This window comes from Onychostoma macrolepis, chromosome 20, assembly GCF_012432095.1.
Source record: "Onychostoma macrolepis isolate SWU-2019 chromosome 20, ASM1243209v1, whole genome shotgun sequence".
In the NCBI taxonomy this organism is placed as follows: Eukaryota; Metazoa; Chordata; class Actinopteri; order Cypriniformes; family Cyprinidae; genus Onychostoma; species Onychostoma macrolepis.
In genome coordinates, this window is record NC_081174.1 from 31,429,630 (window position 1) to 31,444,446 (window position 14,817).

The window sequence follows — 14,817 nt, forward strand, 5'->3', positions numbered from 1 at the left end:
AATCCTTGTACAATGCACTCAAATAATAGTTTTCATTACAACGTCCAAAAATGACAGTGTACATTTTTACATTTTTTATTAACTTTTTTAATTAAATGTGATTTAAAAAAAAAAAAAAATGATATTGCTAGTAAATTTCACAGAAATTTACAAAGAAACCAGAAACAATTAATTAAATGAGAAATTTTCGAGGCCAAGAGCTAAAATAGTTTTTTCTTGTAAATTGTTTTATTTACTTTTTATTTACTATTTTTTTTTTTTACTGTGTACATTTTTATAATTTGTTTTTATTAGCTTTATTTAATTAAATGTGACATTTTCAATCAGAAACTGTTAGTAGATTTCACAATTACAAAGAAACATTTAATTAAATGAGAAATTTTAATGTAGAAAAGCTGAAATAATATTTATTGTAAAAGGTACTCAAATAATAGTTTCAACTTCTGTTTATGTTGACACACTGTTTTGACACTTGTTTAAATGTTATTTTGACATTTTGGGGCTCTATGTTTGGAGGTTTTTCATTTTAACATCTCCTTTGTCTTCCACAGAAGAAAGACAGTCACAGCCTTGAAACGACATGATGATGAGTAAATTCATTTCATTTTGGGTGAACTGTTGCTTTAAAACCCAAATAAAACCCTAGATCAGATGTAGGGCGAGAATAAACATTTACCTGTATGAATCCTCCAGCTTCTGTGTTTCAATTGTTGTGACCTGAAATCATGAGGAGTCCATAGAAAAGCAGAGATGTGTTCTGGAGAGGCAGTAATTGTGGAGGGTTGGGACTGTGTGAAAGTGCTCTGAATGTGTGTCAGTCCGATCTGAGACATGAACAAAGACTCTGTTGTTGAACACAGAAGTTCAAAGGCGTCGTTGGGCTCTAATGCTTCATTTGAGCTCTGATGATGACAATAGAAGCTCATCCACAGAAGCTCTTATTAATGTTACTCCATCAGCAGCCTTACGACAAGAATACATAAAGCCTTATCAACAGAAAGCTGTGTTTTATCTGTCTCGCTCAACTCACAATCCAGTAATTAGTAGTGTGACAGCATGCAAATGATGGGCTTTAGGAGTCTGACCCGCTAATTAAATCCTGAACCCTTTAAAGCACATCAACAGACAGATGTAGGGTCCTAAAAAGAGCATATACTGTGCTAAGCAATTTTATTTCTGCATATTACATAATGAACATTTTATCTGCATTTTGAGTCATTTTAACTACATGCAATGAGCAGTTGCATGAGCAGAATTTCAGCAAATTATGAATACGTGGGTGTATATATTTATGAGCGAGTTTTGAACTTAAGTGAAAAAAAGAGAAAAGGTCTGTAAGAAAGAAAGACCTGGAAAGACAGTAATGACATTGATTCATGCTTTTAATCTTTTTTTTTTTTTTTTTGTACAATGGGGAACAAAAAACTAAAAAACAAAGTAACAATTTTCACTCAGAAATTTCACAATTACAAAGTAACACACTGAATTAAACATAACATTTTGAAGTAGAAAAACTGCAATATTTTGGAACACTGTCAAATGGTGCATAAAGTTTAGTAGCAGAAATGTTCTTTACTGGCCACATAATTGTATTTTGCATCTTTAAAATATAAATATATTATTCAGAATTTCATAAATGAAAAACAAACAAAAAAAGAATAAAAAATGTATGATCTATATTAGTATGTCAATGATAAAAAACAATAACATGCATTTTTTTTAAAGAAAATCTATCTATCTTTACCTTTAGTTTTTATATTTTATATATATATATATAACTTTTTATATCACAGTAAAATGACATTGATTGCTTGATTTGCTTCGTTGCTTTGCTGTACAGTAATGAGAATGTCACCATGTGGTCCTAAAAATAAGCTTAATTTTCTCCATGTAGAATCTGTAATTTGTTTCTCTTTTTTTCCCTTTTGATTTTAAATTGAAATGTGATCTGGTCGTGTTTTGTGTGATACACCTGTATTATATATAGTTAATTCCTTCTGTTTGGGCAAATTCTTGAGAGCATTTGATTGCACGTGCATTTATATTTTTGGTTGTTTTCCCAGAAGAGAAAAAAACAAAGGACGAATCCATTTAAATGCACAAATCTGCTGAAGTCTAGCTGAGATCCAGCCATGAGCTCGAGCCTCGAACAGCTCGTGGTCTGGCGGAGCTCCGTGACAGACAGATGGAGGTTCACGTCTGCTGTCTCCTGTCTGTGTCAGGAAGGACAAACACAAGCAGCAGACAGATGGAGTTCAACTCGCCTGTCTGTCACTCTCTCAGCCCTAATGAATTATTTCCAAAGAGAAGTCTGTGAAACGGGACAACCGCCCAATTAAATAGCAAACATAGTGGACCAAACAACACCAGCCACGTGTTTGGAAGACAAGCAACACAATTAGACTGTTTTTGTTGCTGTTACAGTTTTTTTTTCAACTGCTTCCACACAAAATCTTTCCTTGTCACAGTTTCTGAAAGCTGACACTCAAACAAATATATATATATATTGCTTATATTTTATATCATGTATTCTTAGCGATATTAACCTTATTTACCGATAACAGCTAATGATTCGGAAGTCGCGCACATTCACAGAAAATGTTACTTTCGAATTGCAAAATAAGGTGGACATACTGTCACACATCATATCTATACATAATGTTATGTGCTTATTTTCTTGTTGTTAAAATGTTAAAGAAAAATAATATTACAAAAATTGATAAATGGATGCTTCTGGGACAAAATTGCCCTCAAGAAGTGAGCAAAATCTGACTCTTAATCCTCAAAACTACGATTTAAAAAAGGCCTATGTCTTATTATATATGTCTTATATAATAAGGCCTATGTCTTATCATTATCGTTATATATAAACATAAACATTGTAAAAAAAAAAAAAAAAAAAACATTTATTATTAACAATACAGATTGTGTCAAAGCACTTAACAGTATCAAATTAGAGGTATGACTCATGGTATGACTCATGAATAAAATATAGGCCTATCAGTTTTTTTAATGATGCAATCAAACAATAAAATTAACATATTTAGTAATAACAAATTATTAAAAATCAAATAGTTATCTTTCTAAAAATGTAAAAACTTTGCTGAATGTAGTCATTAACTTTAGTTGTGTGTTTACGTTTGTGTGTGTGTGTGTGTGCGTGCGTGTTTGTGTGTGTGTGTGTGTCCTTCATGCAGATGAGTGTGTCTCGCTCACTGTGACGTCTCTCTCTCTCTCTGTCTCTTTTCACAGCTCGCGTTATTGCGCAACGCGACGACACGAACGCACCGGATTCGGTTCGGTTGCGTTCGGTTCTAACGGAACCCCACCAAAGAGTTCAGATGTTGCTCGGAGCGATGACGGACAGCCAGGTGCACGCGCATTGCTCGTCCCCGACGCCGCTGGTCCTGATGCTGCGTGCGCACGAGCATCAGCAGCATCACTGAGACGCTCAGAAGCTCGGATCGGATGAAGCGATGCCAGCCGCTGACAGACCGTCACCGAACCTCCTCCGAGCCGGCGAATAAACACTCATCCTCAGCGAACCGCTTCTTCATCACCAAACCCCTGCGAGGACGCGGATCCGATGCTTTGACTTCGCTTCCCAGCGGCTCCTTGAGATCTGCGGCTTTTCTTCCACATTCTGAAGAGACTCCTGCGCTTTAATCTGGATATGTTGAAAGGCACGTAAGGATGGATGGGATTATTAGTGTTTTGGGGGTCCTGACGCTCGTTTTGGAGGGCATCTCATGCCAGGGAGTGTATGGTAAGTGCCAGCAGCTCATACAGATGCATTTATATGCCAGTCAACATTCCGTGTGTTCATGTGAACAGGTGCCATTTCACAAACCATCCAGCATGAGATCTTCCCAACAACTGATCCACAGGTTTTTAGAAGGAAAAACGATGCATTATAAACACCAGATCCACCACTGATTCATTGGAAATAACAGTTGAACCTTTTAGAATCAGAAAACACAATCGTTTTAATTGCAAAAGTTTTTTTTATTCAGGTGTAATATTTAGTCATCACGTGCATTTTCATTGCATGACATAGTTCAATATTCCCAAATAGATATCTAATGTGCATGTTGCATGCTAAATGGTTCATCCATTTGTTTTCCTCATTTAATGGAAGTCATTGGCTTGCATTAAAGAAACACTGTAGAAATGCTTCACTATTCCCAATGTACAAGGAAAAATAATGCAAATGTGCCCATTGCATGCTAAACAGTTCATCCATTGGGTTCCTCACATTCAACTGCATTGCATTTAACCAACACTGTGGAAATGCAACAGAAGTTATTTAATTGCATTGAAGAAACATTGTAGAAATGCCTTAATATTCCCAATCCACAAGATAAAATAATGCAAATAGCAAGTATATCTATATTGCAAATGTGCATATTACTATACAGTTCCTCCATTTGTTTTCCTCATTTAATGGTAGTCATTGCAATGCATTTACTGTAAGAAACACTGTAGAAATGCTTAAATATTCCCAATGTACAAGGAACAATAATGCAAATGTGCTCATGCCATGCTAAACAGTTCATCCATTGGGTTCCTTACATTCAACTGAAGTCATTGCATTGCATTAAAGAAACATTGTGGGTATGCAACAGAAGTTATTTAACTGCATTGAAGAAACAATGTAGAAATGCCTTAATATTCCCAATCCACAAGGTAAAATAATGCAAATAGCAAGTTTATCTATTGCAAATGTCCCAGTTGCATACTAAACAGTTCATACAACTGGTTTTCCTTATATTTAATGGAAGTCATCGCATTGCATTAAAGAAACGCTGTAGAAATGCTTCATTATTCCCAATCTAGAAGCAAAAATTATGCTTTGCATTCTAAACAGTTCATCCATTGGATTTTTTTCTCACATTTAATGGTAGTTGCATGAAGAGACATTCATGCATTTTAATTTGCATTGGAGAAACGTTGTCGAAAAGCTATATGGATGCTGTTTAATGTGTCATCGTGGTTGCAAATGTCACAGCAAGTGTCTGAAATCTGCATATGTCGAGCTCTAGCCTCTCCTTATCCTGCATTCTCATCGTGTACTAAGCAACTAGTGGCATTCTAGTAGTCTAGTGTGGGTTAACCAGAGCTTTGCATGACCATGAGTCATAATGTGCAAATGTCATGAGGGAAAACATCTAAGCATTGTTTACTGTGGGCCGCTGTTGCTCAGGGCTGATCTGACTGGCGGGTCACGCGTTGAGATGGTGGGCGTAATATCAACTAGATGGCTTTTGTTTCTGGAGTCGGTTCACATCGAGAGGGGCACACAGGATAGTGCACATGTGTCTCTGAGGGGCTAATAGGATAATAGAGTTTGGGCAGAGCCGGGTTTCGCTGATCCATGAGAATGCACTTTAAAATCAATGACTTCAGCGCCCGTGGAGGAATGGAAATGACGGTGTGAGATGCTATTGAATGCCAACACGCTATGAGATGCGCAGCAGTATATGCTTCCTAATTAGTGTTAATTATAGATTCGCTTCTAGTGTTCACTGCTCCCTACACACTCAGCAGGGGACACTTAAAGGAGTAGTGTGTTCATCCTCAGTTCATCTGAGATGTAGATGAGTGTGTTTCTTCATCAGGTTTGTAGAAATGTGTCTCTGCATCAGTGTCTCAGCAATGGATGCTCTGCAGTGAATGGGTGCCGTCAGAATGAGAGTCCAAAAGCTGAAACAAATCCAGCATTAAGATGATTCTAATTTTTAATCGTTGCTTCTGGCCAAAATATGAGTCCATAATTCATAATAATGCTTCCTCCCATAAAGACACAACAATTCACTCAAAAAAAAAAAAAAAAGGCGTAAATATATATATAGATATATGTATTTGAATTGCATATACAATTTCCATGCATTTTAAATTAAACTAATAAACTAAATGTGATGCATATTTGTCAGTCGTAAATGAGTAAAAAAAAAAAATAATAATAATTATCATTGGTTTCCTATACAGCATTTCTCTGGCCAAAATATATTTTAAATAAATGCTAAATATATGTTGAAATCAGTGATGCTCAAGGAATTAAAAAAAAAAAATTATTTTTTTTTGAAAATGAAAATATATTTAGTTTTAACCTTCTAATGCCAAAATATATTTCAAAATGCAAAATGGCCATGTTGTGGAAGAAAATATATTAATGTAAATATATTTTAGCAAATATATACTTTCAGTCATTTATTATTTGTATATTTTGAATTATATATTATATTATATTGTATTATATTATATTATATTATATTATATTATATTATATTAGATTAGGTTATGTTATGTTATGTTATGTTATGTTATGTTATGTTATGTTATGTTATGTTATGTTATGTTATGTTATGTTATGTTATGTTATGTTATGTTATGTTATGTTATAATTAGCCATATTGTTTTATTTAAATAATCATGTTTTCAAAATGCATGTATTCATACTTAGAATCAACATAAATCTGTTCACTGTGAAAACAAGTTTATTTAGTTAACAAGTATGGACATTATTAAAATATAAATAAATAGCAGTATTCAGTTCAGTTCAAATTTATGAGATCCAAACAATTCATAATTATCAATGATAAATAGGTAAATATGGTTATTCTGCATTTAACACACATTCAGTGTGTAAGTACGCAATTATGCAGTATGCAATTCAAATGCATATATCATAACTTTAGGCCTAAGTTCCAACAAGGTCATCAAACAGATTTGGAGTTTCAGCAATAATAACATATACTTGTGTAAATAAATATGATTATACATTAAATTAATTTAATCTTAACTGTTTTGTGAGCTGTGGTGATGATAATGGTGTCACATCTGGAGATCTTAACTCACCTCAGGACTAGTTCTGGTTAGTGGTCACCTCAGCTGTGCACATGTGTATCTGAGGTGAAATAAGTGACATAAGAAGACAGTTTTCTCTTATTTTAGCTGAAGTTTTGTAGCACTGAGATGCTGCTGATGCTCATTTTCTCTGAAGTGATCTGTCGATGCACACTTGTTCCCTATATGCCATGAGCAGCACTCGCTCCCTATGATTTGGAGCCATTTAAGTGATTGGAGCACAGTGCCCACAGCCGGGTGATTGGAACGAGGATCTGTCAGTCGTATCCCATCATGCATTAGTGCAGAGTGTTTGGACAGACGGTGTAATGTGTGTAACCTGATGATTAGTCATTTGTGTTATGAATCCCAGTCTAAACATTATTATGAAGATGAAGGTTGGCTTTATGTGGCATGCTGTAATACTTGATATTAGTCTGGGTTTATTGTTGGTTGGGCGAGAGCTGTGGTTTCATTTAGTTCATCGATAACACTTTACAATAAGATTACATTTCTTAGTAACATAAGTTAGTTAACACTAATGGAAAATACTTCTAAATAATTTATTTAATAATCTTATTTAATGATAATTTCACCAATTCTTAATACATTATTAAACTTAAGTGTTGCATCTGTTAATATTGTTTAATATTTCAACCCGATCTCACGAAAGTGCATATAAACAGTACGCCAAATAAAAACAAAAAACTTGTGGTGTTTATATGCAAAAATTGACTTTGGGCTGTATATGCTACGCAGTGGGCAGGATTAGGGTTGTGGGGTAGATGCGTATCATATGTACGCGAAAACTGCATATCATATGTACGCCAAAGTCAATTTTTGTGTATTAATACCACAAGTTTTTGTTTTTATTTGGCGTACTATTTCATGAGACCGGGCTCAATATTTATATACGTATTTTACGTGTGTATATATCAAAATATACAAAAAATGGCCAAATTATATTTGCTAAAATATATTTACATCAATTTATTTTCTGCGAATGTTTTGGCCATTTTTGTATATTATTGAAAATTATTATTATTAATTATTATTGTGCTGTTGATGATTCTAATGTTGGCGCAGAGGATGATGGGAAATGTAGTTTGCATTTTAATTATTATTTATTTTTTTGTAGCTTGACAGTCATGATTATTAAAAACAATGCTCTTTTTTTCGTTCTACAGAAGAGCAATATGATTTGGAGTGTCATGGTGACAAAATGTTATTATTACTTTAACCAGTTAGAAGCAGCATATTACTAAAACTGCTTTCTTCTGAAAAAAAAGTGTGCTTAATTGTGTTGAATAGTGTACTTCATATCTTTTAAAATAGAGACACTTTCACGAGTGTTTCCTAACACATGTAAGTAGACTTTTAAAAAGTGACTTGTGTAATGATCTCAAATCAACAGTTTTACTTTATAGTACACTTTAAATTATTGTTTTAATAAACTCTTGTCATGCTTTAAAGATGCATACTTACTTAAAGCACATGTAAAGTACTTTAAAGTTAAATTTTCAAATGCACTAAATTGCAACTTCATTATTAGAAATGTGTAATTACAAATACTTAAATGCATGACATATACAAATTTCAGTGGAATTACATTAAAGTAGCAGACAATAGAAGTAAGTATTAACTTGCATATTAAAATGCACTTAAGTGGATAAAAAAGCACTCCTAATTTCAAATAACTGCTTTTAATATACATTTACACTATAATACATTTGCATTCAATTGCAAATGACATGCAATTAAGTGTCTCAAATCATTGCATTCAGTTGCACTTCAGTAAGTTCATTTAAAGTACATTATTAAGCACTCATTTTAAAAGTACGCTAAATTCTTTCAGAAGGGATCTTTGGTTTAATTATGGGAATTTTTGAAATTGTAGAGGAGATGGGTTGAAGGTTTTTCATCCATGATGATGATTGTAGAGAAGAAGTGTGGGAAGCGTGTGTAGTTGCATAACGTTGTTTCATGTGATGCTTCTGTTCTTTAAAGCGTCAGGATGAATGAAAACAAGGCTGCTGTGCTTTATTCCCTGCGCCGGCCGCTAGTGAAGTCTCAGCATCTCCCCGGGTCTCTGTTCACGGCGAGCTTCAGATGCCGGCCGTCTAAACTATGCAAATGCATTCCACCAGTGCAACTAAAGCGCTCTTTGTTGCTTCTCTGCGCCTCCTCCAGAGCTCTTTATCAATTCCCTTGGATCAGGAGCCTGCGTTTCCTACTGTAATGAGAGCCAGAGTGAAGCCCTGCTGCTGCTTGACGCAACCTCACACACTTCTGCTAGCATGTTCATAGGATGAGATTTGGGAAATGTACATTTTGAATTGGTAGAATGCATATATAATGCATAAGATGCATATATAATTTTCCCATGCATTTGCATTGCACAGTTTTAACTAATAAACGTAATGTGATGCATATTTGTCAGTCATACATCAATGAAACAGGTCAGATTTCTGTAATAGCTCTAATAAACTGGATGTGTTTTAACCAGATTTATATATTAATCATTAATAAATTTAAATTGTTCTAATCTGATACATTTTAACGAATTAAATATTTTCTGTTACTCAGCTAGCCATATTTTTATCAGGGTTTTTTAATGCTAGGGTTATTATAATAAACTAAATCTAAAATCATTAAAAAAGTGACTTGGAATAAAATGGAATAAAATAAATGATAACTGAAATAAAATAAAATATGAAAAGAAAACTTAAACACATTTTATTTCAGTGCAATTTCCAAGGCAAAACTTGAAATTAACTTGATGTAATAAAATAACTAAAAAATATAAAAATATAGACATATAAAAAAAAAGACCAAAAAAAAAAAAAAAAACTAAAACTTTGACTAAAATTAACATGAAAGCAGAAAATGTGCAAAAAAAAAAAAAAAAATACAAATAATTTTTCAAAATATTAACAAAAATACGATACTATGAAATAACACTGGTTCATACTTTTGAACTGAATAAATGTAATTGTTTTCATAATGAACATATTTGTACTGATTCTAAGTTATTTGCATAAATGCATTTTGGAAATGATTCTTTTAATGAAATCTAATAGATGCAAATAGTTAATGCAATGATTTCTTGAGTGCTGAAACCTGCCCTGCTTCTTTTATGCATGACTGACAAATATGCATCCCATTAAGTTTATTAGTTTGAAACTGTGTGAGCGAAATTCAGGGGAATTTTATATGCAATTCAAATACATAAATCTAACTTGGTTTATTACAAGAACCACTTTTTGTGTTGGACATCAGTTGGCAAACCAACACAGTAATGTCCTTAAAATCAAACACTGAAATGTAATAATATGATCATGAACCACCTGACAGCATGCAGATTATTAATATGACATAGACTGAATGGGGAAATTGATTATTCTGGCTTCTGGGCTCAAATGTCTGTTGAATTTTAATCAACTTTTATGCTCTCAGCAGCCAATAATTCACTGCACAAAACACACTGTGTTCAGCAAGTCAAGTCAGTTTTATTTACAGAAATTTGTAATGTTAAGGTTTATCATATCTTAATATCTTCATGTAGGCGCATTTAGCAGATTAGAGATGGATGATAATATAGTCTATATTTTGCGAAGATATAAACAATAATGTAGTTGAGATTTTTTGTATATGAGTAAACTGCACTGTAAAATTACAAGAAAATATTTCATTTTTTTCTGCTTCAAAATTGCATGCTTAATTCAATGTGTTACTTGCCATTTTTTGTAATTCTGTTTCTTTGTGAGGTTTACAAGCAATTTCCGAGTGAAAATGATGAAGTAAATTCATATTTAAATTATGATTTTTGATGCATTTAACGAACCTTTAAATAAATGTAGTTTGAAAATATGATTATTTAAAGAAAATCAAATCGATGCAAATATTTATGTGTTTAATTAGCATTAGTGAGATACTATTATAGTTTTATTTTTTTATTTTTTGGTACTTTTTAGTAGTTAGGGTTAATCTGTTAATTTTAGTTATTTTAGTACATCAAGCTAAACTAAATGAAAATGAGAAATGTCAAAATATGTTTTAAATAAAAAATAAAAACATTCGATTTTTTTTAAATACATTTTATATTTCATAAAATATCAAAAAGATTGTCTTTTATCATTTATTTCAGATAATCTTTGTTTTGTTTCAAGTAAAAAAGTCAATCCTACAGCTTTTCTTTTTTTTCTCTAAATGCAGATAAAGCTTTATATGTTATATATATTTTTATATATTATATATTGCTGTGTGATAATATAGTTTCCAGTTGTATGTACATATAGGTATCACATAACCTACCCATGTCTCATTTGTCTAGTTGGACTAGATTCTACAAAGATGAATTTGTGTTGAAATACTATAGAGTTGATTAGACACTTGACCTTTGACCTCAGTGTTTTAAAGCCAATCAGTCTGTTCACGTTTGCTGTCATCGCTGTGCAGGTATATGATGAGTTGTGTTTTATTGTTGCTGTTCTTCTTTGCTGTCAGAACAGAGCTGAGCTGAGCCGTTTGTCGTTCGTGTCCAGTGAGTTGAGAAGCGCTGAGCTGACGGCTGTAGTGTGAATCTTTCATGCACACTTCTCTCTCTTCAGCTTCACTGGACTTTGGTGTTTTGCTAACTGAGTGCTGAAGTACCTGCTGTACGTTACTTTAGATCAATAGAAGTGCTGTAGAATACTGACACGAGAGCGCTGGGAAAACACCCGACTTCCCGAAGAGATCATCACAGCGTGAAGAGCACAGATCTGTACATGCGTGACTTAAAATACTTCTGGAACATGGCTATCATTGCAGATACTGACACTGTAGTTACTGCAGACACTGTAACCATAGCAGAAGTTTGAAATTATAAGATTTTTTAATGTTTTTGAAAGTCTCTTCTGCTCTCCAAGGCTGCATTTATTTGATCAAATATACAGTAAAAATTGTGAAATATTACAATTTAAAATAAATGTTTTCTATGTGAATATGTGTTAAACTGTAATTTATTTCTGTGATGCGCAGCTGTATTTTCAGCATCATTACTGCAGTCTTCAGTGTCACATGATCTTCAGAAATCATTCTAATATGCTGATTTGCTGCTCAACAAACATTTCTGATTATTATCAATGTTGAAAACAGTTGTGCTGCACAATATTTTTGTGGAAACCGTGATATATTTTATTTTTCAGGATTCACAGATTAATAGAAAGTTCAAAAGAGCAACATTTTTTTGAAACAGAAATATTTTGTAACATATGCTGTCACTTTTGATCAGTTTGAGTCCTTGATATATATTACTTAACCCAAACATTTAAATAGTATTGTATCATGGTTTCTGAAGATCATGTGACGCTGAAGACTGCAGTAATGATGCTGAAAATACAGCTGCGCATCACAGAAATAAATTACAATTTAACACATATTCACACAGAAAACAGCTGTTTTTATTTGTAATAATATTTCAAATTTTTACTGTATTTTTTATCAAATAAACACATTGGACTAATAATTGTTTTTGTGATTTTTGGCCAGAAACTGTCACTAAATTGGCTGATTCTTGCCCCGCCCCATAAGGACAATAACATTTTTTACATGATTTTTAAGTAAATATTTGGCAAAACAAGTGATTGTTCATAAAATAGCAATTCTGTGAACATTTTATTTGCTATAATCAAATTGCAACATTCATATCAACATTACATTGGCAACTAGCGTCAGCCAATTAGAATATACACGTATCAGTCGACTATTAATTCTAAACATTTGCTATCAGCAGAGAGTCCATGCTTGCTGCAGGTCCCGCTGGTTTGGTGTCAGACTCATTGACAGTCTCATGCTAATCTTTCCGCGTGTCTCTTTAGCCCACACATCCAGTCCAAGTGGCGCTCCTGCATGAAGTGATGTCTGTTGTCATGGCGACAGCATCCGCCGCACACTTCTCTCATCCTCGCAGCAGAGAGTCAGTCGCTCAAAAAGATGTGAAGTGATAGCGACCTGAGAGAACGAAAGCAAAAAATCAGCGTTTCATCTCACAGGCGTCTGTTTATCTGAGGTGTAAGCGGGTCAGAGTAAACGTGTCCAAACGCATCGAACACTCAAACGCGTCGCTCTTCCGCTCGTGAGTCACGCAGCAACAAGCCGTGTTTTCATTGCGTTCATCTGTCGGTATGTAGGGAAAACGCAGGAGGGGGTGTTTGTGCAACCGAAGACTGATGCATCATTTGGTCAAAACATGAGCGTGTGTAATTTGAGCATTTGAAGTCAACAGATCAGATCTTTGACATTATGACTTCAAAAGTCATAATTACGAGATGAAAAGTTGTAACTGACATACTAAGTCATACAAAGTTATCAAAATTATGACTTTAAAGTTCAAATTGACATACTAAATTGGAATTATGATTTTAAAAGTCAAAATTATACAAGTTATAAGTATGAGATAAAAAGTCAAAATTGAGATAAATTGAAATTATGACATACTAAATTGTAATTATAAGATTGAAAATTCTAAATTATAATATCAAGTAATATTTGCCTTTTTATATCAGAATTTCAACTTTTACTCATAATTGACTTCTAATAAATTTGACTTTTGATTTTGAATTTTGTCAGTTTTGACTGCCATAATTATGACTTATCTCATAATTACATTTTTTTATCATAATTATGACAAAAATAAGTTGAAGTCATAAATTGAAATTTAGTCATGAATTATGACTGAATTTCAACTTAGTATGTCATAATTTCGACTTTATCTCATACTGTAATTTCAAGTTTTAGTCTTAATTATGACTTATAATTTCAATTTATAAAGTCAGAATTTTGACTTTTTTATCTCATAATTTCACATTTGTCATAATTATGACTTATGTCAATTTTTTTCACTTAGTATGTCATAATTTTGACTTTATCTCATAATGTAATTTAGATTTTTGGTCATAGTTATGACTTTTTATTTAGTTATGAAATTATTTTATGTCATAATTTCAATGTAGTGTGACAATTATCTCATAATTATAACTTTTAAAGTCATGCTGCCATGGCTTTATGCCGTATGTGTTGCCTTCATCTGTCAGTGTGTAGGGCAAATGCAGGAGCAGGTTTGTCACAGGAGCCAAATCGATTGCATTTGTATATGTGAACTTGTGTGATTTGAGCAATCGAAGCCGTCAGATGATATCTATGTTATAACAAGCCTGTGTAATGAGATGTGGTGAGCGATGTGCGCTGGGCTGAAAGACGATCAGAAATCTCATGGATTCTTGTGTTGGACCTCTTTATTTATTTCTCCTTTACAGTGGAACCTGCGGGTTTAGTCTTGTGTTTCTGTGCACTGAAAAACATTTGGTGTAAAAACAGTTTTCACTCATAAATTGATAGCAAATTTCACAATTAAATATTGAGAAATGGCAAGTAACTGTGGAAGCCCATTGCCAATACATAAGAAACATGGTTTGGTAAGGCGTAATTACTTCAAAAGTCATGATTATGAGATGAAAAGTCAAAATTGTGACTTTGAAAGTCATAATTATGACACACTAAGTCATATTATGAGATAAAGTTGGAATTAAGAAATAAAAAGTTGTAATTATTAGAATAAAAGTCAAAATTATTATACACCAAAATTGAAATTATGACACAAAAAGGTAAAATTATGAGATAGAAAGTTGAAATTATGACAGTCAAAATTCTGAGATAAAAATGTTGGTATTGAGAAATAAAAAGTTGTAATTATGAGATAAAAAGTTAAAAGTTGACACTAAGTTTAAAAGTCATAATTATAACATAATATATAACATAACTAAGTCTTAAAATCTAAATTATGGCATACCAAGTCAAAGCCAAGTACTATATAGTCATTTTTGTCTCATAATTTAAACTTAATATGTAATAATTTCAGACTATAAAGTCATAAATTAGAAATTAAAATTTTAATGTCATAATCAACTTTATATTATTTCATCCTAGTAT

General features: G+C 32.8%; 1 protein-coding gene across 1 annotated transcript in view; it reads left to right on the forward strand.

Annotated features, from left to right (window-relative positions):
- Positions 1-3,424: 3,424 nt before the first annotated feature.
- Positions 3,425-14,817, forward strand: part of LOC131526565 (MAM domain-containing glycosylphosphatidylinositol anchor protein 2-like) — a 184,429-nt gene continuing 173,036 nt past the window's right edge. Inside the window, 1 exon segment of the mRNA XM_058754901.1 lies at positions 3,425-3,766. Coding sequence (XP_058610884.1) covers positions 3,694-3,766 — 73 coding nt within the window. The 5' untranslated portion in view covers positions 3,425-3,693.